The sequence below is a fragment of the Patella vulgata genome, chromosome 1, assembly GCF_932274485.2.
Source record: "Patella vulgata chromosome 1, xgPatVulg1.2, whole genome shotgun sequence".
Lineage (NCBI taxonomy): Eukaryota > Metazoa > Mollusca > Gastropoda > Patellidae > Patella > Patella vulgata.
Window position 1 is genome coordinate 24,695,503 of NC_065879.2, and position 26,826 is coordinate 24,722,328.

Consider the following 26,826-nt stretch of genomic DNA (forward strand, 5'->3'; position numbering starts at 1 on the left):
TTTCAAAGGCATAGAAACTTTTAATTTCATGTTCAGTTGGCTGGAAGTCACCAAATTCTACACTTTGTAAGTGCCTGGATAAACTTGTCTATATACTTGCCAAATAAGTCACTTAAGAATGAAATTCCTGAAATAAATTACACAAACTAGTTAAGCCAACATTTCCAAAAGTCTCAATATTTAGTTTGAAATTTTCAGACAAGTTATTTAGGCCAAATTTTGATGTTCGGTTTCTAGTTTTATTTATAGCACCTTGAAATTTGGAACTACACCCTTAAGAACATCAAACAAAATACAACAAGCCATTTACATATAGAAATATTTTAATAGCACTTTCTTTATAAATATATTCTCACCGGCAAGAATTTTATCCTGGCAGATTGAAATGAGGACTGATACATATACATTTACTGGTTTCTTAAGCTTATAAATATATCCATAAAATGTCACTCATGTACTGGGTATCTTGAACATTCTTAAAAGATAGCCTCCCCAAGTGATTTGTTAACAAGCCAGTAATAGAAAATTTTATATACTAAATAAACAATGTGTGGCTAATGTTTAAACTCCTAAAGACAATGAACAAATAATAACTTTATTATAAATATATTCCTTTGATAACTAATTAGGTGCTTATCAATAGTTTTATGGATATATCTATTTTAAGAGAAACATGGATTCTTCCCATTAATTTTCATTACAATAGTAATCAAAATATCAGATAACACCACTATTGTATTTAACATACATGTGCATCCATATTTTTGCAAAGTTTAACAAGTTAATTGTAAACAAATTTCGTTTTCTAGTAATCTGTATTTAGTATAATATTTAATCACGTGGTCATAGCAACTGGTTCTATAGACAATAAACTACCAAATAAAAAATGTTGAATAACTGGATGCTTACATAAAACCTGGAAAAATAAAAAAAACATTATTGATATTTAGCAATGATACTTATTCAGTTGTCAAGTTCATACAGATAAGAAACTTTTCTTGCATTTGAAATGAAATGGGTTTTTAGAGCGTGTCCGCGAGAAAACCATGCAGAAGGTGCTAAGGCTTTAATCACAGATTTTTGACCAAATTTGGTTTATAAGTTGGGATAGTCCCAAAACACATAAATGTGCAATATTAGATAAATCTTTCAATTCCTGTATGAGAAAATTGAAAAAACATTTTTCATATGGTGAAATTGCCAAAATCTGTCTTTTCTCAAAATACCAACTTTGGCAAGTCCTTACACCTTTACTATACGTAGCAGAAAGACCAAACTAACACAGTTTATCGATGACTCAGTGCTGTTACCACAATATTAACTTCAGACGATTCTGGCGAACGAGATCTGTATACGGACTGGATATCAAAGCCTGTCTAAATTCCCCATTTTTCGTCACCCAAAGTTTGACGCCCTATAGCTATTTCTTTCATGGGGTGGGTTTAAAAAATTTATGCTCACGTGAACAAGCAAACTCCCAACATTTGATACAAAAAATAAAAATGACCGGAATCGACTTGACAAAAACAAGGTAAAGGAAACAATAACCCATGAAATTAACCTGTAATTTCCCTATTTTGGAGATAATTAACCGTAGTAGATAAAAAAAAAACTAACAATTTATTTTCCTTTTCATTCATATGGTGTTTACTACCAGCCTTAAAATACATTAGTATCTGTTTTATAAAAATATCTTGAAAAAAAATACTTTCAAAGGCCTGTAATCGTTCATGGCTCATCTGTCGTCAACGGGAATTGACTTCTGCAGTTGTCCACGACCTTCCATTGGAGTTTCGACGTGCTCAATCTTAACAAACATATCCATTACTCTCAAATAGACATTATTTTAAATAAAATAATCCAACGAAAATGAAAAATTCACCTAAAAGTGAGATTCGAACCACCAACCGTATGACTTCCCCCGACCCACCCTCTCACCGAGTTGTTTGTCCCAGGGCCCCAAGGTCCATGTCGTGGGCCCTGTTCAGGGGGTTTGCCTAGGGCCTCTCTTATTCTAAATCCGGTCCTGAAGGTGCAGCTGACGGTGCCCGAGAGCTGTAGCTACCATACTACACTCTTCAATGTCACCCACTTCGACACAATTAGGCTTACTTGCTGTTAATATTTAAGCTACCACATTTCTGTATTGTAGAAATCAGTGGATGTGTCCCAAAATGAATAGTGGAAACATGCTCTGAAATTAAACATTTTGTTGCCATTTTCGGTAACTTGTTTGAAAATGAAATCTTAAAGAGACAATACAACAAATTTGTTAAAGGCCTAGGGACAATACGACAATACCAAATATACAATAAATAGAGTACAACATGGTACAAATAATGGCTATGGATATGATGAAAACGTATAAAAGTCCAAAATTTTATTTCTCTAATTAAATTCGCAAAAAAATGTATCACAAAAGCTTTTTTTTTAGCACTTTTCAATAAGCTGTATATTTTAAGTATGTTTCATTCCGGTCATTTTTTTTACACCTATGCATACTATGTGCTTAGCACTTCAAAACCATCCAAAGAAATTCTACTTGCGACCATGAAAGAAAAAGTTACAGTGTATCTTTTTCTGCACTACAAGGACAATGTGAATATGGTACCCTAAAACAAGTCCACACAAAATTAGTATGTACTGATTTTTTTTGTTCAAATAAGTGCTGGGGTAGAAGTTGACCACTCGCTTTATCAGACAGGTTCAAAATTAGAAGGTTGCTATTCCACCATAGAATTCAGTCTGTGCTTAAAAAAGGTGATAAATACACATGTGAAAACCGCAATTTTACCCATAAAATGAATAATTCCTGTACAGTCCTTTAGAGCGACATCAGGCTGTAACCACTTCAGCATGTTACCTCTTGCCCCTAGGGGGTGTCACACCATAAGTTTGATCAAAAACTTCCGACCCCCCATCTTAGCACTTTTTGCGATTTTTGCAGGGTCTTCTCGCGGATACACTCTTAAATTCTTTTCTGCATCAGCAGGGCTAACGAAGATGGATGTATACCATGCAGTGAGTTTTGAAGTGAAATATGGTGTCGACAGCACTGTTTCTAACTATTCTTCATCAATGTGTACACTGGACCTGAGTTTTTTTCCCATCCAAATGACAAGACGATGTTTCTTGTCAGGTCCTTCCTCCTGCACCACTGACAAAGGAAAAATCAGGCTTCAAAATCCTAAAGAACTTCTCAGTCAACAATAGGATCGAACTTGGGAGTTTCAAGTTAGTGAATGAGTGCCTTTTGCATTTCAACTTTTGAAATCCAGGCCCCAAACTATCACTCCATTTATTATTATTTGTAACTTAGTTCAAATTGAGTTTATGACACTACAGCAATCGGATCATGTGCATTGGTTGGGATATTTGTACATGCACACTTCACAATTATTAATGCGTTTAAAACTCCCACCATCCATCCCCTTACCCCCCCCCCCCTCATCTTAATTGGATAGTAAGACATTCTGTATATAAGTTATGAATCAATTCTTAATGGCCTCACTTACAGCACCATCAAAATACCTTAGTTAGTTTGATGTATTACTATTAGTGTAACAATTGCTTATTTGTCACTTTTAATATTCATTGGGGCCACAGCTTCACATTTCTTTGCTGTAACTTAATTTTTTGGTGAAGTAATTGGGCTGCAGCTCATTATCTAATAAATCATAAATCATCACGTTAATCACAGGGGCTACAGTCCCGGGTCTACCAGCATTTCATAAGTAGATCGCAGGGGCCGCATTCCCAGGTATACCAGAATTTCATAAGTAAATCGCAGGGGCCTCAGTGCCGGATTTACCAGTCTCATATCTAGATTCTAGGGGCCAAAGTCCCGGGTCTACCAGCAGTTTACAAATAAATCGTAGGGGCTGTAGTTCCGGATTTACCAGAAATTTCACACATATATTGTAGGGACTGCAGTCCCGGGTCTACCAGCAGTTCATAAATAAATCGTAGGGGCTGCAGTCCCCGATTTACAACTTTAATTGTGTTATTAAGCAGGGCTGCAGTCCTGGTTTACTTAATGTTTAAATATATCTAGTTTATTGTTATAATTCCATTATTATCATTCTATTGTTATCTTAAGATAAGGTTTCACTTAATTAGGTCAGATTTGTTAGTTATTGTTACTATGTTAAAGATACATTATGGGAGATTCGATAACGAGTTGGCAGTTCTCACTATAATAGTTAAAAACTAGATAATGTAAAGGCAATTTTCTGAAAATTTCATTCAAATTGATCCACTATGAACCGAGAACTAAGTGATTGAAATTTCCGCATAGTCTCGATCATTATTACTCAAGTCAGTATGATAAACAGTATAGTCTCGATTATCCATTTAATTGTTAAATCGTGAAGAAAAGTTATGCAGTAAATCGTTTCATAATCCACTTAAGATCGCAGGCTAGCGATGCCATCTAGAGTTGATTATGGTCTGGATAGGTTAATTAATGTCTAATTAATAATTTAGATAACATTTCAGGCCTAAAGAAAGACCTGCAATAGACAGATTTAGCTCTTGCATAATGTATGTTTAATTTGTTTTTATCTTGAGATAAGTTTTTAAACTCAATTTACTTTTTTTCGTGCTGTCGGGGTGCAACTCTGGGTGTATTTCTCTGTGACTGAATTTGGTGGAGTGCATGCCCCTTTGTGCAAATAAATTGTTCAAATTTTTACTATTCTTGTTCTCTATTTTATTGGCGTAAAGCTATAAGTAGAGACCGGTGCTGTACATGAAACTAGGGTATGCTTACAATTCCTAGAAAACCTTATACCACTTCTTATTGGAAATGTTCAAATAATTAAGAACCATTTGAATTTTAAAGCACAATGATCTAAACTATTTTAACAATATGAGGCTTAATTGTCACATCTAATAGTAATTTCACTATTCAAATATTAAGGAATTTGTGTGGAAACGGCACCAGAAAATTATCCCTTTCGCCATGCACATAAAAATAACTGTATGTTTTGAAGAAATAACTAATGTAAAGCTACATTCACTATATTTCACAGAAATGATGTGCAATGTACCTTGACATAACTAACTCATTTTGTTTTGAGACTAACATATGTAGTAATTCTATTCTAAGGATCTTTGTAGTTGGATATAATTGGGAGACCAAACATCTAGAATGCAATCCTTTAGCTCTGCATTCTCACTTCACACCCATTATCAACACTAAGACAAATTTATTTGATTTTATGAATATAATAGCTTATTTACCTCTGCTTTATACATTTTAATTAAGCCAGAGTTGACTTTTGACCAGTTGGGCACTCCACTAACATTCCACAGTTGATTAGAATGTTCAGCAAAAGGTCCAGTTTTCACCTGAAATGGCCAAGTTTCCCATAAAATCTTTTAATTTGTTGGTACGAATCATGCGCATCAATATCCACTCCAGAGAGAACAGAATGTCAGATTATGTGTACACAGGAAACATAGACTTGTGATAAACAGGTTTAATAACTGAGAGACCTAAACCTAACCAGTCACATTCTAATCATGGCGTTAATCAGAATAATTACATAGTGTTAGAGAGTTACATCGTAAGAGTAGTTAAAGTGAGATCTACATATAGTCAAATAAACATACATAAGGAAAGTTCATTAAAATAGTATACAATTAAGCAAGGTATACACTTATTAAGTCTAAATTTACTGTGTTTCAAAGAATAACCGTTTAGATTGCAGCAGGACATTTAACTGTGTGTTGATGGCCTTGACATTGAAAATTAGAGCAGATGTGAAATATCATTGCCTAGAAAATTTCATGAAGATTTGAAACAAAAACCTATATAACTAAGAAATGTGGGCATTTAAAAATCTGAAAGGAATAAATTATAGAGTTTACCTGATTAATATATTTTATACAACCTAAAAACATATAATCTTTACAAAAATGTTCGTAAATTTCTGGATTCACAAAAGATTTCGGTTTAATTCTTGGATGGTCTGCAATATAAAAAGTTAAGACATGAACTATTAAGAATAAGAACTATAATCAACTTTTTTAAATTAAAGATATATTATGGGAGATAAGATAAAGTTCTGACAGTTCTCACTATAATAGTTAAAAACTAGATAATGTAAAGGGACTTTGCTGAAAATTTCAGTCAAATTGATCCACTATGAACCGAGAATTAAGCAATTGAAATTTCAGCATAGCCTCGATCATCATTACTAAAGTCTGTACGATAAAAACATAGTCTCGATCATCCATTTCATGATTAAATTATGAATGAAAGTCGAGCAACAAATGGGATCATAATCCAGTAAATATTGCAGGCTAGCAATGCCATCGAGAGTTGATTATGGTCTGGATAAGTTAATTAATGTCTAATTAATAATTAAGATAACATTTTAGGCCTAAAGAAAGACCTTCAATTGGCAGATTTAGCTCTTGCATAATGTATGTTTACTTAAGGCAGCAACTGAAATAATGGATTTCTTCATTGGAAGTTTTATTTTTAGGACACTTCATTCAAATCAATCATCTTTTGAGTGATATGGTCAACATTCAGCCATCCTCAGACAAATATTCATGCCACTTCCTAGAAATGAGGCCCAATTTATTCATATTTATATTTGAATATATTTCTATAGATAAAACAATACAGTGCATTAATCTGTGTATTTGTGAGATTAAACACAGAAGATCCGTAGATCTATACTAAAATTATATCAACCTCTCAATGAATTGTTTGTAAATGAACTTACCTATAAGTTGTGAACTACCCCATATAAAAGGTATAAATTGAAAATCATCTAAACTCCAGACTCCATGACTACCAGCCGGTTCCATTCTATACAATGTCTGGCATTTTCGCATTAATTGAAGATATCTGTGGATTATAATAAGATAGGTTGCCAGGCAACAAAACATACGCCCACAGCAGCTAAATCGTCCGAGCGATCGACAAGGGTTGTCGCATATTTATTCTTCTATAGGTAATTAGGGGCAATTAATAGACAATTTCCTACAGATGACATTATAATTTTCGTCATTTGAGGGTTCACAAGGTTCTAAAAACTAAAACAAAAGCCGTAACTCTGGAAGTAATCTACAGAAATTGTTGAAATTCGACAGGTTTTTTCGTTTTACTAATTCAAATAATGCATATAAATTTCATAAAGAACGGATGATAACTTTTGTCGTTCGAAAGTTCACAAGGTTTAACAAAGTAAATCAAGGGCCATAACTCACGGCATAATATACGGAAATTGCTGAAATTCAATAGGCTTCTTCGTTGCACTAATTTAAATGATGCATATCAATTTCAAACAGATCGGATGATAACTGTTGTCATTAGAGCATTCACAAGATTCAACAAAGTGAAACAAGGGCCATAACTCTAGATGTAATTAACGGAAATTGCTGAAATTCAATAGGCTTCTTTGTTTTACTAATTTAAATGATGCATATAAATTTCATACAGATCAGATAATAACTTTTGTTATTAGAGCATTCACAAGATACAACAAAGTGAAACAAGGGCCATAACTCACGGCGTAATTAACGGAAATTGCTGAAATTCAACAGGCTTCTTCGTTTCACTAATTTAAATGATGCATATCAATTTCAAACAGATCGGAAGATAACTGTTGTCATTAGAGCATTCACAAGATTCAACAAAGTGAAACAAGGGCCATAACTCTAGATGTAATTAACGGAAATTGCATATAAATTTCATACAGATCGGTTGATAACTTTAGTCGTTAGAGCTTTCACAAGGTGCAACGAAGTGAAACAAGGGCCATAACTCCAGAAGAAATTAACGGAATTTATTGAAATTAAATAGGCTTCTTCATCTCACTAATGCAAACAACATATATCAATTTCAAAACAATCAGATAATAAATGTAGTCTGTAGAGTGTTCACAAGAAATTGTGGACGACGGACGGACCGACCGACAGGTGGACGCCCCGGGGGGCGACAGCAATATACGACCACATTTCCATGTGGGCGTATAAAAAAGGTATTGAAGTCAACTAAATGTGTAATCTTCTTTTAGGTGACAGAACATGGGGGTACTTGCTAGCATCTGGTCAATACAAGCCTTGAAATAAGGAATCTGCCATAGGCAATATCAGGCACAGTTCATATGTGTATCGGTATTACTCACTGGTTATTAGGTAAGCTCAAATTTGTAGCTTTTTAAAAACATTTTCCCTGAAGTGTCTTGATAGATTTTTTAAACCAATTTTTCTTTCTTTCATATTTTGGATAAGTTTCCATTGGAAACTTTCTAATCATTGGTTATGTAAGAAACTTGCTCACCTTTCAAATATTTTAAGTACAGCTGCTATAAAATCATCAGGTTTTAAAACACCAACTTTAAACAGACAACATAAAAATGCAGCAAACGCCATTTCATGTCCTGAACCATAATCTATTCTAGTAGAATTACCAACACTTTCTACTAAATAAACAGATAATTCTACGATAGCTGGATGATATTTCTCTTCTAAGGCTTTCTTTAATAAATCGTCTACATTCTAAAAATAAACAGAAATATTATTTTCATGTCAAATAAAGACGAATATCATTCTGACCAAGAACATAAATTAGCTTTCAGCGATATCAAATTTAAAATAACATTAGACTCAATAACTCGATTATTGAAAATCAGTGTAGTATTTTTACAAGTGTTCGTTAAACTTGTATGATCGTAAATTGAAAGTTAAAGATAGGTTGCCAAGCAACAAAATATATGTGTACATGTTTATGTCCACATGGCCACACCAGCTAAGTTTAGTAGTCCAAGCAGTCCACAAAGGTTGTTGTATATTCTATTGTAGCTAATGGAGGCAACTGATCAAAACTAACCATGATGTAATTATCAGAAATAATTAAAATTTGATTGGTTTCTAGTTCTTCCTAGTAACATTTATTATAGACTTTTTCATCTAACAAACATAAACACTATGTATAAATTACAGACATACAGATCGGGTTAATGACAATATATGATGTCAGTGTAGGCATGTAAAAAAAGTGTGTATATCAGTGTGTAACTGTTATTTTTACGATCACTGTCGATTAGAAAAAAAAAATTACCCAAGTACTACAGTCCATCGAATTAGTTAGCAACATACATAGTTTAAGGATGTTCTGTAGATAAACATTAAATCATTACCTCTTGTAGTTTAAAAAACCAGTCTCTAAAAGCTTTATTACCAAATCGCTGAGGTTGATCTATTGGAGGTATTTCATCTAACCATTTATCTAATTGTTCTAATAACTCTAATAATTTAATTATATTCTGAAAATAAAAACATTGATTAAAATTAGACAATAAACTGTTAGCTAAAAAAAAGAACAAAGAATAAAGAATAAAATAAAAAATTCACACTCTGCAAGAAAGTCATAGTCATTCCACAGTCTCAACTGTTTTCATCAGATTCAGGGAGAACAGTAAATACAAAGCATGTTGTTGTTACATTTTACTCAGTAGACTGTTAATATTGTTAATTATTTTTCAGCTCGATTTTTATGTGTTCTTTATTGACTAAGAAAAAAAAAAAAAATTTGAGCGTCTGGTGTGGTATATACAAATTTCACTCTGTAACGAAAAATAGTGCAGTTGTTTTTGTTTGTTCCCAAATCTCCATTAGTGTAATAGTCAAAGTCACTAAGAGTTCACAACAGGTACTGAAAGCATCTACAGTGTACTGAACATTATTTACAAGTTGTAAAGATAAATATTGAGGTTGAGGACTAACCATTAACCATGTTCGATAATGCTCAGCATAAAAGTCAGTATATACCTATTCTTACCTCTGATACTGGATATGTGTCACTTATTTTTTTACCCTGTATTGCTTTGTTTAATGTCATCAATAAGCCCATTAAATCAGCATATGCCTATAAATAAACATCAAAAATCATTTACTATTAAAACATTTTCCTCGCTGATGATCGATGGATTAATAAACCTCTGAATGACTGGATACACTTTAAATAGGATTCTCAAGTATTTATCAAGCATTAATACAATTATAAAAAATGATGGCACATGTAAGCAACTATAATATACATGTAAGCAACAATTACAACAACTTCATTGATGATAACCAATCTAAGATATGGCACTAACTATCGTGAAGAGAACCTAAACTGATTTCCAGTTGAATTGCTAAATAGCATTAAAACAATTCTTCAGGTTACAGTGGTAAAACTAAATTTTACAATGGGTCAGGAAGTGTCAGATGGGAGGACGTATAGAAAGGAACAACTAGAACCATTTACAACATGTAATTACATGTACCTACTTTTGATTTTTCCCATTTTGGTATGTGTTCTGGTAAACTGACTTCTTTCTGTGGTGGTATAAAAGTATGTGTAGAAATATCTATTGGTTCATATTGTCCTTCTGTAAATATTAAGAAAATATACATTTTGGCTGGAGAACATTTAGATCCCTGGGTCTGTATTCAAAGGTTTTCTTACAGTTGAGTAAAAATAAATTAATTTTTCCAATTAACTCATTGTGTTACTTTAATCGGTATTCAGAGGCTGTATGTTACATCTCCTTGGCTATGTGAAAAACTTAATCGTACACTTAAATTATGAAATACCTGCAATCACCAAAAAGCATGAATTTCTAACTTATGGAATTACACACCACTGCCAAAAATCACAAATTTCTAACTTTGCATGCAAGTTATGTCCCCTTATTAGCACCACTATACCAACACTAAACTTACCCTGTCTGTTTGCAATTAGCTCCACTTGAGAACAGACACTAAGCTAATTGACCGACATTTAAATTCATAACTCGACGATTTTAGTCAAAAACTTTAAGTATGCTTTGATAATTTAGAGAAATCTTTATTCTGCTTCAATTTAATATCATTTAGTCTATGGCGGATAGCACCACATTACAAAATACACGTGAAATGAAATGAAATGGGGTTTAACGTCCTACTGTTTTGCTCCGAACTGGGCTAATGAAGACGGGCATACGCCATACAGTGTGCTATGAGGGTAATTTTGCCCGGACAGCGGCACTACGGCCTACTCTTATATCGAATTCCAACTGTCAAGGGATCTTTTACGTGCACGCCAATGTGTACACGGGACCTCGGTTTTTCGTCTCATCCGAATGACTAGACAGCTGTCCTTGTCAGGCCCTCCGTCCTGCATCACTGACAAGGGGGAACCACGCCGGAAAATCTGGATGAACTTTCTCGGCCAATGCAGGGATCGAACACCCGACCTCCAGGCTAGCGAGCCAGCGCCTTACCCACTTAGCCACCGTGATCCCCACAAAATACACGTAGCATACTAGTTTTTGGATAGGCAGCCATTTCGGGCAGAGATCTATTCTCAAAGAAGATATTTAGAAAATGATCCAGTAAGCTACTCCTGAAACAACTGTAATCATGACTATTGTTTATGCCATTATAATACATAACAAAGGAGAAATGACTCCATCTCAACACAGTCTAGCTTACTATATTTAGTAATTTCTTATTAAAATCTGAATGGTTGACAGCAAAGGGAGAAATAAAATAGTCAGCAAATTATTTGAAACTTAGACACATCTATGTCTGTACTATACATTTTCAATGTATAAAAATGTAGCCTCTTGAGTCTACAGGCAAAATGCAAACCATGCAGTTACTTTAACTATTCATCCCACTTCCGAGCAAATAACTGGACCTCTATTTAATCTTGAATGATTAAAATTAATTCGCTCGAATGACTTTTAAAACCATGGTATTATAACAGCAAAATTAATAAAAAGTCAGAAAATTTCTCACCAACACCTGCCATTTTGGATTTATATGTAAACATCCGGCGATGTTCTTAAACGTAGTCAAAGGGAAACAACTTCATATTTTTCGAAAAAAAATAGAGTTGCCTCCCTCTAACTGTAAACATTTGTTTTAGGTCACGTTTCCGAGAGATCCTCGAACTTATCAAAGAAACGCGACCCAGGGTTTAGGGTGACAGCGAGTTCAGACGCTCCAAATAAAAGTTTTGTACTTTGTACCTTCCTTGCCTTTGTTGAAATAGATATCAGTCTGTGACAATTAACATTATGCTTCGTCACTTGTTGAGGAAACCAGTGGTAATTTTTATCAATCTACATTAGTTTATGGAATATTTCTAAATAATCTTAATTTGCATCAGTGAGAGCTTATAACATTATAACTCAAAAACAAGGCAGGCATATTGCACAGATTGCAGTAACATCCAAATTTATTAATATCATATCTATATGTAGATAGATCTACACCAGTTGTTTGTTAACACTGGTGTAGGCCTACATGTATGCTGGCTCGCTTGATTGCCTACGTACAGTGTCAACATCAGTATCCTTATTATAAATCACAGAAGAATAGCATCCTACTCAGTCCTAATTTTTGGAAGCTCTGCCATCTAGGCATTAGGCTGATTAGCCTTGTGTGATGATTTTGTTAAATACTGGAGCAATGAAATTTTGCTATATAAAGTATTTTATGATTTCTTTATTATGCTGTCTTTTTATTAGGCCTATGTGTTTTTCTTTTATTTTAACGGTGATCAGGCATATTTTGAATACGGTAGCCTACTGGGTAGTTAATAAGCTTAAATTTATTCATTATCATTTTATTCAGTAGGCCTATAGTGTAGACTGACCTAGCATTTATTATAGGCCTATACCCATATCTGGATTATGTCAGATGTACAATACAAAATGAATTTTATTAGAATTTATTAACAAAACATTATTTTAAATATGGCGACATATGAAGATGTATATTTTACAGCATTAAACATTGTAAAATTTAATGTTATTAACCTGATTGATTCATCGTGCCTGTAAAAAATAACAAAATATTATTACTTTGCCACAACAACAAAACCCATTTCATTCCACATTGCTTTTAACAATCTCTAAAATATCCTCAATATCCTTATGTGAAATTCACAAGGTTTTCAGAAAATGGGGCTGAACATAAAGTCAAGGAATGCTGAAAATCGATTGAGTTCATGCTCATGACCCTGACCCTTCACATCATGAAAAAAAATCTGTTAAAAATGTAGCTCAATTGTTGCAGATTGTCGCACGTGGTAATGACATTATACACCCCCCCAATGGAATGTGGATGTATAAAAAATCACCACATCATATATAATAGACATAAGACTGAAACAGTTCCATTTTAATGCATATGACAAATGATTGGAACTATTAAAATCATTGGATGTGGCAGTTACATCATGGCTGGTTTTGTAGCTGTAGACTAGGTGTTTCAATATTATTAATACTTATCGAGTTAACTAGTATTATGTTAAAAATTAGCCTACTAAAGAGCGGAATTCATGGCTGGAACGAATCCATCGGTCAATGATTATTTTAGCGACAATGGTACACTACTTATAATGCAGATGAACATAGCTTGCTGATCATTCTTCTGGTGTGAATGTTCTGTTGAACCTCTGTTGAAAGTTATTGCATATTTTATAATTGGCTTATAAAAATTGTGCATGTTTGACACGTAATTTCTGTACCTTTGCAATATAAGTTTTGTTTATGACTCCTGTTTAGCTAAAACATAATTTCATCATTTAGATTTTTATGTATTTTGCAGATAGATCATGCAGCCTTAACAATGAACAGTATGCCAGCTCTGGCAATGGTAGGTCCCAGGAAGGGACGAATGTTTTCTGTTCAGGCGTCATTGCCAAGACTGCCTGTTCCTCCATTAAATCAGACACTTGACAGATACCTGAAAACCATCCAACCTCTCGTCACTCCAGAAGAATTAGAATATACAAAAAAGGTAGATCTGTAACATGTCATTAATAATCCAATCGAAGCTCATACCTCCAGAGCAATTTGTTGATGTACACCAGACTCAGTGTCTGGTTAATCGAGCCCGAGGTAACTTACTAGCTCTATAATATTACGTAAAAAGCACAATTGACAGATACCTGAAAACCATCCAACCTCTCGTCACTCCAGAAGAATTACAATACACAAAAAAGGTAGATCTGTAACATGTCATTAATAATCCAATCGAAGCTCATACCTCCAGAGCAATTTGTTGATGTACACCAGACTCAGTGTCTGGTTAATCGAGCCTGAGGTAACTTACTAACTCTATAATATTACGTAAAAAACACAGTTATCCAGACATTATTCAATGGACTAGCTTCCTCTTATGTTTCTAACTTAAGGAAATGAAATGAAATGGGGTTTAACGTTTTACTTTTCTGCCATGACTGTGCTAATGTTTTCTGCACCGACTGAGCTAATGAGAACAGAACTTAACATACATTATGCAAGAACAAAATCTGCCAATTGCACGTCTTTCTTTAGGCCTGAATTGTTATCTAAATTATTAATTAGACATTAATTAACTTATCCGGACTATAACTATATTCAACTCTGGATGTCATTGCTAGCCTGCGATATTTTCTGGATTAGAATCCTATCTGCTGCTTAATGCTCATTGATAATTAAATCAAAAAATGGATAATCGAGACTGTTTTTTATCGTACTGACTTTAGTAATGATGATGGAGGCTAGACCCAAAATTCAATCGCTAAAATCTTGGTTCAGAGTGGATCAATTTGACTGAAATTTTCAGCAAATTCCCTTTATACATTATCTAGTTTTTAACTATTATATAGTGAGAACTGCCAGCTCTTTATCTAATCTCCCATAATCATAATGCACCTTTAAAGAAACAAATGCCATATCCACTTAGATCAGCAAGTGAAAGCAATTGAAACCTGAACTATAAAGTTTGAGTAAAAGTGATCAAAATATTCCACATTACTTTTAAATAATACAGAGATGTTTTACTGATAAAGTTAACCAAAATATTCCATTTTTTGAGTTTTTTTTACACAGGTAACAGAAGAATTTCGAAATCATCCTGGACCTGTTCTGCAACAATTTTTAGAAGCAAGAGCTGCAAAAACAAACAACTGGGTAAACTTTTATCTCATCCATCCATCCCTCCATAATCCCTTTTTTTGGGGGAGGGGGGGAATAATTCTTTCAAAATTTTCAGTTTCTAAAGTTTTGTTCTTCTACAAGAATATATATTCACATGTGATTAAAATATAAATTAATTAGATTTCAATAATCTTTCTAGTTGTCAGAATGGTGGAAACATGTTGCATATCTGGATTTTAGAGCTTCTGTTGTCCTGAATTCAAACCCTGCAGTCATTTTTCCTAAACAGAATTACAGTGGTATACAGGAACAGTTACGGTGAGATGTTTAAAAAGAAAATATAAACTTATAGAATTATTGGATTTACAAGTAACTGTGTGAATTGGGTCTGTTTTTGGTTGAAAAGATTTTATCTGTTGAAATAAATATCTGGAATTTTGATGTAATTCGGGCATTCCCTGCAGATGAGGAATATGCTAATTAGCCAGTCACGAGATGGATTTACCCTTACTCATTCATGTAATGTTCTTTAAAATGTATTAAATTATTTTATAGGTTTGCAGCCAAGTTGGTATCGGGAGCACTCAATTATAAAAAAGGAATAGACAAGTAAGATTTACAAAAAGATACCTCTTTGAATTAGATGACAAATAAAAGTGTTGGTATAATTAAATTTGTCGAAGTAGGTAACTGTTGACCTTTGAAATTTGAGGTCTACAGGAAAAGCCTGTGTTGAAATATAAATGATTTTGTGCTCAAGAATTTAAGCCAATAAATTGTTCTCTCACTAAATGAATATACATCTCACACAAATCAGCTTTTTATTTTGACATTAATCAGTGTGGTTTTACAATCCAGTAAAGTGGTTATATTTATCTGTAAATACACAGGTCACTATTTTATGGATAACATGACCAGTTATTACTAAGGCTCTACGATACACCTGTGTGTATTATATAATATATTAATACAAGGGTGGGGGGGAGGAGTGGATGGCCGTATGGTTAGCGCAGTAATGTTGTATATACGGTCTGTCATTGAGTCAACTGGTGTGGTTTCGAATCCCCGGTTGTACGTGACAAGTAGTAGGGTCGTCTGTCAAACCTTGCCAGGAAAACCAAAATCATGTGTATACCGTTGGCAACACATAGAAGATCCCCTGACAGTTGGTTTTCAAAGAAAGTGTAGGCCGAGTGTTACTGTCGGAGGCGGAGCAAAATTTCCCTTATGATGTAGGCTTATGTTCATTAGTCATGTAGAAGATGAGATACAGGATACACAAAGTTTACTTACAAGATAAAAATGACAAATTACATCAGTCACCTTTATCCAAAATAACCATCAAATTAATATATGTTTTTTCTGAGATATCGGTTCACAAGCTATTCTTCTAAGAATCCATCTTATACACATATATATTGCTTTGATTAGATAAAAGGGATGCACTATATTAACAAATAGTGTATCATAGTCATATTGTACTATGTATCATCAGCATTATTTGTGAAATGTGTCGTATCACCAGAGTGGTGTGTCATAAAACCCAGCGATATTTTGACCAAGATCCTCTTGTCTTTTATGAAGCAGATGATACAATTTTAATAAATGAGACATACTTACAGATCAATTACTAAATGCCATTAAAACAGTTTATTTATCTTTGCAGTCAATCAATACCAATTGAAACATTAGGGGGTAAACCATTATGTATGTCCCAGTATTATAAAATCATGTCTGCCTGTCGAATACCAGGAGCAAAGATAGACACTCATTACTGTTATACACCTGGCTCTTCTAAACCACCTCGACATATAAATGTCATTCACAATAATCAGGTAGGTCTAATAGTATGAAATACTAATTCAGTCTTCATATAATGCTGATGTTGATCATAAATCTAAACTAGTCAGCATTTAGTCTAGCTCTAGCTCCAACACTGAAACAGAACAGTCCAATTGAAATGTAATTAAATACCAGAATCCCTTGTGACAATGACAAATACTTTCCGAAATGTTTTGGACTAGATATTAAACATGCATTATCCAAGAGCAAAATCTGCTTATTACAAGTCTTTCTTTAGGCCTGAAATGTTATCTAAATAATTATCAATTAGACATTAATTAAAACAATCCAGACCATAATAAACTAGGTCTGCAACGATACACCAGGCCACGATACGATGCGCATCACGATTCATACCCCACGATACGATTAATATCGCGATGCAGTTTTCTCGGTCCACTGAACGAATTCCATTCTTGTCATAATTTACGGGAAATCCAAAAAACTCCCATACTTGTGACTTATACTTGGCAGAGGGATTTTCAATTTCTACATTATTTTTGTCGCCCGTACGACCTGAATTTGTTGACGAATGCATCATTATTAAAAATATTCTGTTGCTGAATCAATTCAATGGCTGGCTCGTATTGCTACAACAATTTCAACCAATGGAAAGCTTTCTCGTTGTCAGGTCAGTCGTAGATGAGAGAATGGCAAAGAAAATAACAATACGAAATTTGAATGTCAAAATATTATTATACATTGAAAATATAGAAAAGATAATTGTGCTGATCATTGTATGCACCTATCACCATTCTTGTACAGTAGTCTTATTACAAATCGCATATTACTGACGTATTTATAATATGTTGTATGTTTTTTCCGCATATTATTCAAGTGTGTAATTTGCAAGTAACCTAATTTCATGCCTGACTTGCTTATCCAGACTGATATTTTATTGTCCCCCGCCTTTCGAAGAAAGCAGGGGACTATTAAAATGGGTTCGTCCGTCTGTCTGTCTGTCTGTCTGTCTGTCCGTCTGTCTGTCCTTCTGTCTGTCCGTCTGTCTGTCCGTCACACTTTTTGGGACACAATAACTCTCTTCCTAATTGAGCTAGAATGTTCAAACTTGGTGTATGTGTTTATTAGGTCAATGCCTTGATGGAGTTCGAAGATGAGCATTTTCCGCTTAGGGTAAGCAGAGATAAGCAATTTGATTGGTTGATGCTTTGGGACACGATAACTCTCTTCCTAATTGGGCTAGAATGTTCAAACTTGGTGTATGTGTTGATTAGGTCAATGCCTTGATGGAGTTCGAAGATGAGCATTTTCCGCTTAGGGTAAGCAGAGATAAGCAATTTGATTGGTTGATGCTTTGGGACACGATAACTTTTAATTGAGCTAGAATGTTCAAACTTGGTGTATGTGTTTATTAGGTCAATGCCTTGATGGAGTTCGAAGATGAGCATTTTCCGCTTAGGGTAAGCAGAGATAAGCAATTTGATTGGTTGATACTTTGGGGCACGATAACTCTCTTCCTAATTGAGCTAGAATGTTCAAACTTGGTGTATGTGTTGATTAGGTCAATGCCTTGATGGAGTTCGAAGATGAGCATTTTCAGCTTAGGGTAAGCAGAGATAAGCAATTTGATTGGTTGATGCTTTGGGACACGATAACTTTAGTTCTAATTAAGTGAGATTGATGAAACTTGGTGTATAGTTTCATTACAGTAATACCTTGACTAAGTTTGATAATGAGCATTTTCTGCTCAGGGTAAGCAGAGCGATACGCAATTTGATTGGTCGAGACTTTGGAAAACAATAACTCTCCTACTTTGATTGTCCCCCGCCTTTCGAAGAAAGCAGGGAACTATTAAAATGGGTTCGTCCGTCTGTCTGTTTGTCTGTCTGTCCGTTCCGCTTATGGTAAGCAGAGATAAACAATTTGATTGGTTGATCTTCGAATTGAGTAAATGTTCATGCTTATTGTCCCCCGCCTTTCGAAGAAAGCAGGGAACTATTAAAATGGGTTCGTCCGTCTGTCTGTTTGTCTGTCCGTTCTGCTTAGGGTAAGCAGAGATAAACAATTTGATTGGTTGATGCTTTGGGACACTATAACTTTAGTTCTAATTAAGTGAGAGTGATGAAACTTGGTGTATAGTTTCATTACAGTAATACCTTGACTAAGATCGATAATGAGCATTTTCTGCTCAGATTAAGCAGAGCGATAAGCAATTTGATTTGCTGAGACTTTGGAACACAATAACTCTCTAATTATTTTCCTATTTCGGCGGGGGACATCAGCCTCACTGTTGGCTTGTTTTATTCTTGACGAAATAGCTGAAAGTCTCGAATTATTCACGTGCCGAAAGCGAGTTAACACGTACTCGCTGAAAGTAAAAAAAGTTATTTTACTCATAGATTTATTTAGGCATTCCTCGTTAGGATATTTAAACAACAGAATGTCAGTCTATTTTTTTTTTAATTTTGGATAACGAATCGCGATACGGACATTGATTGTATCGTGCATCGAGGATTTTTAAACTATCGCGGTTCATCGATTCATCGATTCATCGTTGCAGCCCTATAATAAACTCTCAATGTCAAGGCTAGCCTTCGATGTTGGCTGGATTAGATTCCTATATGCCGCTAACAGCCGTTGATAATTAAATCAGAAAAAGTGGATAATAGAGACTATGCTGTTTATATTAATGATTTTAGTAATGATGATCGAGACTATGCAAAAATTTCACCCGCTTCTTTCTCAGCTCATAGTGGATCAATTTGACTGAAATTTTCAGCAAATTACCTTTACACTATCTAGTTTTTAACTATTATAGCGAGAACTGCCAACTCGTTATCGAATCTCCCATAATGTATCTTTAACATAGTAACAATAACTAACAAATCTGACTTAATTAAGTGAAACCTTATCTTAAGATAACAATAATGTATCTTTAATATAGCTATAAACATACAGATGTAACAGCTTTGAACTCTTATCATGAAATTGAAAAAAAAACCTGTTGATATCTTTAAAGGCTAGACCATTGTGGTGCAAATGCATACAGCTTGGATAAGGACAATGCCTGTCTACAAATGTCAAATGCTGTATCATCCTGTTTTCAGATCTTTTCATTAGATGTATATGGTGAAGATGGAGGTATATTAACTGTGGACCAGTTATTCGATCAATTGATGAATATAGTAAACGAATCCCAAACTGTAGCACCACCTGTAGGTATGCTTTGTGTTTTGGACAGAAAGTCATGGCACCAAGCTTATAAAAAAATTGTCAAAGGTAATATATATACAAATATTTTTGCTTTAGTGTGATGTTCACCATATCACCCTCTGATTATTCTACACATTTCAACTACTGTTTTCATTTCCCATCCCGGTTAATAACAACTCATTATTCCAATCACCAGGGGGCAGTTTCACCAAAGTTCGTAACTTTAAGAAAAAAAACTACGTTAAAAAAAACTTACGAAAAAGATACAAATTATTTACGCCAGTTTCACAAAGGCCGGTGTAAGTTTTTTCTTAACTTAACGTCATGTTGCATCACTTCATTTAATCTTCTGTAAACATTCCCACGGTCTGAATATTGACAATATCGGTATTATTTATAGCCGTAATATTTGATTTGATCCTTACCTTTTGAAACATAAACGACGAAATGATATATTCCTTATATATACGCCAAGATTTAGCTGTGTATTTATGAATAAAATGTTATTTTCGTGGCTATTTTACTTGTTTTTGTTTGCTACGCCATAGCACGTGACATAGTAGCATACGTCATCTGTCAGTCTGCCAAAAGCCGAAATTGAGGCTAAAAAGCGTAAACAAAATTGGAACCCTGCAGCTCTCAGTGTTTTGATTGAGGGCATTGAGCAGAACTATGGAATTCTGAAAGGAAAATTGAGCAGCAGCCTGACCAAGTCATCGAAAGACAGTGTTTGGGAGAATATTTATACGAAGTAAGTGTCGGTCTTTGCCACGATAGGCTTACTCTTTAGGCCCTAATAAGCCTACAGGGCCTAGTAGTAGTAATACTAGGCCTAATAGTAATACCGGGCGTTAGCCTTAGTCTTGTTCAATGAAAACTAGTATACTGAGATTATTTTTCCTGGGCTCCTTTTTGTGATAAATTAAATTAAATACTATGTTGTAGTGTAAATGCTGGCTTACAACCGAAGGCCCACAAGGCCCTAGGCTTCAGCCTGAGCCTGCCAAGCCTAGGCCTATAAAGGCATACCGATAGGCTACTATAGTAGGTAAATCCAACCCTGACCATAAAACTTAAAAGGCAATTAGTCTAGACACTGATGGTATGCTAACCCCATGTGCCATCAGCAATAAGTTTTTGGAAGCTACCTGTGGCAAAGTAGCCTATCATAATGCAATCACGACTTGTACAGATGGCAAGGATTTCGGACGGTAAGTTGCGGTTTCGATATCCTCATTAATACAGTTAATAACATGTAATATACTGATCCGATCAAGTCTGTAAGCTACCGCGAAACTAACTCCTCGTCCGTATGGGCGTCGAGAGGGTTTAATCTATCCCCGAATATTCTTTCTCGCCGAAGTTGCCGATCCACATAAAGTAACAAGACGGCCATTTTGTCAAAGATACGTAAAAATTTCCAACTTACGACAAGGTTAGAGTTGCCGTAGACTTTACAATAAAAGTTACAAATTTCATAAGTTAAGAATTTTAGTGAAACGCGATTTTTACTTAAGTTTATGGTACGATAAACATACGCAAATTTTTCATCGTAAGTTGCTTTGTGAAACTGCCTCCATGTCTATTCCAATAGTTACTTTTACTACCTGTCTTCCCTTTTCCCACTCTTCATCATTCCATCCACATTCCCCATACCAGATAGTAACCATTCCACTGATTGTTGTGGTACTAAACATTCCACACGTCTTTACTTTTCCAACTAATCAACATTCTTATTATACACAAGCACAATGTTTCGATAAGTATCCTCTTATCTTTAACAATAAGAGGACAATAACAGTGTTAGTTTTGTTAAGTTTCCAATCGCTAAATGCCACTAAAGGATTATAATCAACATTCTAGTTACCTTTTCCTGCCACCAATGTGCTTTTTCTCCCACCATCCACTATTCCCCTCTTTATCATTCTATTTATTTCCCCTATCCCAGTTACTGATCATTCTGCCCACTAGTCTTAAAAGGACATAGGTAAAATTTTGACGCATTCTATCCCACACAATTTCTTCCATTCTGCTGTACGTACTCAAGCCAAATATAATAAGTATTTTACCAATTGTAACCTTCTCATTTCCATCCAACTACTTATCTTTCCACTTCCAGCTACTGTAGTAAGCTTTCTACCAACTACTTATCCTTCTATTTCCATCTCCGAATCATTTCACCACCTTCAAATGTCAAGCTACCAGTACTTAACATTTTATTTAACTTCTGGTCATTTCACCAACATACAGTGTTCTGTTTTTATGACATGCATTTTACATTTACTAGTAAGAAGAGCAAAATTATTATGAAGAGGATTGTCATATTTATGTTATGTTTGTTTATATTTTTTAGATAAGAATAATGAGAGTATTATGGCGTGTATACAGCATGCTATATTTATTTTCTGTTTGTTTATATTTTTTAGATAAGAATAATGAAAGTATTATGGAATTTATACATTGTGCTATATTTTTTAGATAAGAATAATGAAAGTATTATGGAGTGTATACATTGTGCTATATTTTTATTATGTTTGTTTATATTATTTAGATAAGAATAATGAGAGTATTATTGAGAGTCTACAGCGTGCCATATTTGTGTTATGTTTGGATGGCAAAATGGGCAGTACAACCGATGAGACTGAAGAACGCAATAACAGTACTAGACAGATGTTATATGGAGGAGGAAGTCAGAAATATTCTGGTAATAGATGGTTTGATAAAACTTTACAGGTTTGTACTACTGGTCAAATTGACTACCTTTATTGACATATTCTGCAGTTTTGTTTAGTGTAATTGTAGATGATAGTGTTTATGATTTGTTTAATGTAAATTGTATTTCATGGGATTTGTTTACTGTAAATTGTAGTTTATAGTATAATAGATGAGCTGTGATTTGTTATTGTAAATTGTAGTTTATAGTATGTATTTGGTATTTTTTTTTTGTAAATTGTAGTTTATAGTAGGAGATGATGGTGCATGTGGTTTAAATTATGAGCATACAACAGCTGAAGGTCCACCAATAGCAGCTATTATGGATCATGTTTTAACATACATGTAAGTTATTTATTCTCTAAACTACACTTTTAATATTCTGTTGAAGGTTAAAGCCTTGAAGAATATCTGGAAGTTGGTGTACGTAATGGGTCGCATTCAAATCATCATTATTTCTTCTTCTTTGTTTATTATGGTGCAAATAAACGTTGTCTTTTCACCATAAATTATTTACAACCTAAATATTAACATACATGTATTTTATTTTCAAGAAAAGATTTGAAAAATGTTTGAACACGAACATAAACTGGTTGTCATAATGGAAAACATTCTTTTTTAAAACATTTGATTTTAAAGAGGGGATTTGAAAAACATTTGGACAGAAGCATATTTTAGAATATTGTATTCTGTTAAAGAACAACTCTTGTTTTGCATGCTTTTGTAACCACTTTAAAGTTTATTTTAAAAATTTCAGCATATTTTTTTTATATTTTGAACAGAGAACAATATAAGGGAGGTGAGAAAGCAGCTCAAGGGTTATCAGCCCCTATTAAGTTAGAATTTAATCTGACCAATGACGTACTTGAAGCAATTGAAGAAGCTAAAGATGCAGCAGATTCGTAAGTAGACAAAATAGAAATGAATAATCAAAATGAAAATACTTGTGATTTGGCATTTATCAGTGACTTCTAAAATAATGCTTTTTGATTCTATAGTGTTGTTTGATTATGGAGATATTTTTATTGTCAGTTTTTCATTTGTTTTTTTTCTTATTGAGAATGATATAATAAGAATATATATAATAAATAAAATGGTGTTAAAATTTGATACTTGTATGAGCTTCTCTACTGAATTTCAAGCATGTAAATATTACATTATAATAATATGTAAAGTTAAGGTTGTTCTTTCTAAACAAACCCAAGATACTAGAATTACTAATAGAAAAAAAAATGTCCTTCTATAGAATCTCCTTTGACACTCATCGACAAGCTCATTATATTTTTGCCATGTGTACAATATGTTTGTTGCTCTATGTAGGACAAGTTTCATATTTTCTGTGGTTACTTTTTGAGTAGGTTGAATGAAATCTTTGTTGAAAATTATATTACATTCTTCATCTCTCTATTTTCAGATTTGACAAAGATATAGATCTTAATGTTTTTACATTTAAAGATTATGGTAAAAACTTTCCTAAATCTGTAAGAATATCTCCTGATGCATTTATACAAATGGCATTTCAACTAGCTTACTACAGGTTGGTTCTTTTAGATATATATTTGAGCCGGGCTGTTGTAAAAAAGGGGAATTTCTCTTTGAAAAAAGTAAGATAAATAAAGATCAGGGCCCTTATTCACGAAAACATAAACTAAGATACAATTGAAATTTTAAGAAATACTGCAATTCGATTGGCTGACCAGTAAAATCGATTTGCATATATCCAATGAAGTTGCAGTATTTCTTAAAATTTCGGTTGTAACATAGTTTAAGTTTTCGTGAATAAGGGCCCAGATTTTATTCTGTAAACATTCTATACAGAACAGCATGGAAACAGCACGTAAGTAAATATGGTAAATAACAAATATGAACAACCTTACTAAAGATAAAATAATAAGTGTATCTGTCAGTGATTGAAAAAAAAATATTTCATTTGTTCTTACCCAACTATATAAGCTTACCATTTAAAATAGGTCAGACAGGTGCCAGAAAAAGGTTTGGATGGCATTTGTCAGGTTTTGAAAAAGGACTGCTTTATGTTTGTTTATTCTCATATAACTATCTACCTATAGAAAAATCAGACATTGCTTCTGTCATCCTTATTTGTGTACACATATTTGCTTGATAACGACTTGTGACATCTTGTTGAAACCTTGCAGTGTAATAAACCCTAGTAATTGTTATTCCATAAAAAGTATGTTATTTGATTATGTCAACATGTCCCAATTACTAAATGCCATTCAAAGAATAGTTAGTGACAGCATCCATTTTTCTTTCCTAAGCATAAAGGTTGGGTGGTTGATTGCAAATACTTGTGCTTTAGATCATTGATTTAAGGTGTTAGGTTTCGGTCATGCTGTAGAATGTGACAAGTACACGTTATTTTTATAAGATAAAAGTCTAGATCTGGTTTTATTTAGACCCCGTATAATACAGCTTGGGACACTGGTCTCCAATTCCAGATGACAACTTCACAACTGACAAGTTTAAGTTGTTTGAAAACGTATCACCTATATTGAGTTAGTTGCTCGGCCCTAAGGTAGAGGATTTTAAGGGCTTTTAACACAAAACACATACAACTATTTCATATTAGTAATATACAAGTTCAAATTTAATTACTTTTCCAGAATCTATAACGAACCATGTGCTACATATGAAACAGCTTCATTACGACGATTTCAAGAAGGACGCAGTGATACAATAAGATCATGTTCGATTGATTCATATAATTTTACAAAGGGAATGGATAATCCATCTCTCAGTCCAGCTGAAAAATTTGAGTTGTTAAAGAAAGCTGCTCAGTCTCATAGAGAATACACTGATCTAGTAAGTGGAAATATGGAGTCAAATGTTGATGATCAATTCTAATTGCTGGTTGGATATCCACTTTTCAACTAAGCACAATATGCTTGCACATTGACTCACACTTTGGTTTGAAAATGTATTTCATATTCTGGTTCATCCAATTTTAAAATAACATTGCATGAATTGTATTTTTTGGTCAATATCAAATGGCTCACTTCTTCATCCATGCTAATACATACTCAGATTGATTATTTAACATTTAAGAAAGAAATCAAAATATCAACACTAAATAAACTCTGGCTTGGATTCAATCAGATTAAAAACAGGCCCATCAATTTGATTTCATGAAAATATAAAGATGGCGGTGGGTTTGTTGTTTTATCGGAATACTGTGACGTTATCTGCAGAATCCGACAATAATTTATTAAAAATACTTGTACCTGACGATTACCGTAGATTAGAAAATGGTAGAAAGTTCAACAATCGAAGAAATGTAGGGATTCCTATATCACACTTTAAATAGATATACTCAACTTCAAAATAACATTATTTTTATTATTAAATTTTGCAGGCAATAACTGGGAATGGTATTGATCGTCATATATTGGGTTTAAAACTAGCAGCTATCGAAATGGGAATGGATATACCTAAATTACACATGGACAGTTCATTAGCTACCAGTACTTACTTTAAAATGTCTACAAGTCAGGTATAATATATATTAGTAATATTACATTGTTACAGCAAGGAGGGGTTTATTGGGTGTCATAGTAGATACAAGGTTTCCGTTCCTCTCTTAAACAATTACTATGGAAAATGACATCTACCATTGAAACCTGGAGCAAGAAATTGCCAGAAAGTACTAAGCTAAATTATATAAATAAAAAAAATAAAAAAATGGTTTGTCATAGAATTCAAATGGCTGGCAATATTTTCACAAATTGTATTTCAATTACTTGGGTGTAATTCTGCTGTTGAGGGCTCACAGTGGCTTAGTGGGAAAGATGCTAGCTCCCTAGCCTGGAGGTCGGGTGTTCGATCCCTGCATTAGCTGAGAAAGTTCATCCAGATTTTGGGTGTGGTTCCCCCTTGTCAGTGATGCAGGACAGAGGACCTGACAAGGACAGCTGTCTAGTTGTTTGGATGATATGATAAACCGAGGTCCTATGTACACATTGGCGTGCACGTAAAAGATCCCTTGATAGTTGCCGCTGTTTGGGCAAAATTTCTCTCATAGCACACTGTATGGCGTATGCCCGTCTTCATTAGTCCACTTTGGAGCAGAACAGTAGAACGTTAAACCCCATTTCATTTCATTAGATTCTGCTGTTGGCCTTGAAGTAGAAATGCTACCACAACGGATGTCTTCCGT

The 26,826-nt window shown here is 33.9% G+C and overlaps 2 protein-coding genes across 3 annotated transcripts; one reads left to right on the forward strand and one right to left on the reverse strand.

Moving 5' to 3' along the window:
* Positions 1-311: 311 nt before the first annotated feature.
* Positions 312-11,852, reverse strand: LOC126827986 (serine/threonine-protein phosphatase 2A activator). 2 transcript variants are annotated; one of them, XM_050557571.2, is made up of 9 exons: positions 11,791-11,852; positions 10,297-10,397; positions 9,803-9,889; positions 9,162-9,287; positions 8,303-8,520; positions 6,741-6,865; positions 5,875-5,975; positions 5,245-5,352; positions 312-916 (listed from the first exon to the last, which is right to left on the reverse strand). In XM_050557571.2, exons 1-9 carry the CDS (start codon positions 11,822-11,824, stop codon positions 836-838), a joined length of 981 nt encoding a protein of 326 aa, XP_050413528.2. In that variant the 5' UTR covers positions 11,825-11,852; the 3' UTR covers positions 312-835. The 2 variants fall into 2 exon arrangements, with proteins under 2 accessions (XP_050413528.2, XP_050413536.2); XM_050557579.2 differs by lacking the exon at positions 11,791-11,852 and adding an exon at positions 10,732-10,754.
* A 59-nt stretch (positions 11,853-11,911) lies between these two features.
* LOC126811464 (carnitine O-acetyltransferase) lies at positions 11,912-23,446 on the forward strand. The gene is made up of 9 exons (XM_056098440.1): positions 11,912-12,101; positions 13,609-13,800; positions 14,877-14,957; positions 15,124-15,242; positions 15,480-15,533; positions 16,591-16,759; positions 19,835-20,006; positions 22,294-22,316; positions 23,435-23,446. The coding sequence occupies exons 1-9, from the start codon at positions 12,072-12,074 to the stop codon at positions 23,444-23,446; spliced, it is 852 nt and encodes a 283-aa protein (XP_055954415.1). The 5' UTR covers positions 11,912-12,071.
* The last annotated feature ends 3,380 nt before the right edge of the window (positions 23,447-26,826 follow it).

Coding starts and splice junctions, on each gene's coding strand:
- LOC126827986 (XM_050557571.2), bottom strand. CDS start 11,824: ATGTTTACATATAAATCCAAAATGGCAGGTGTTG. Junction 8,521..9,161: donor GGTTTTTTAAACTACAAGAG/GTAATGATTTAA, acceptor GTTTATTTTTAG/AATGTAGACGATTTATTAAA. Junction 5,976..6,740: donor GGGTAGTTCACAACTTATAG/GTAAGTTCATTT, acceptor TTTATATTGCAG/ACCATCCAAGAATTAAACCG.
- LOC126811464 (XM_056098440.1), top strand. CDS start 12,072: ATGCTTCGTCACTTGTTGAGGAAACCAGTG. Junction 16,760..19,834: donor ATGTCATTCACAATAATCAG/GTAGGTCTAATA, acceptor TCCTGTTTTCAG/ATCTTTTCATTAGATGTATA. Junction 20,007..22,293: donor TTATAAAAAAATTGTCAAAG/GTAATATATATA, acceptor TATATTTTTTAG/ATAAGAATAATGAGAGTATT.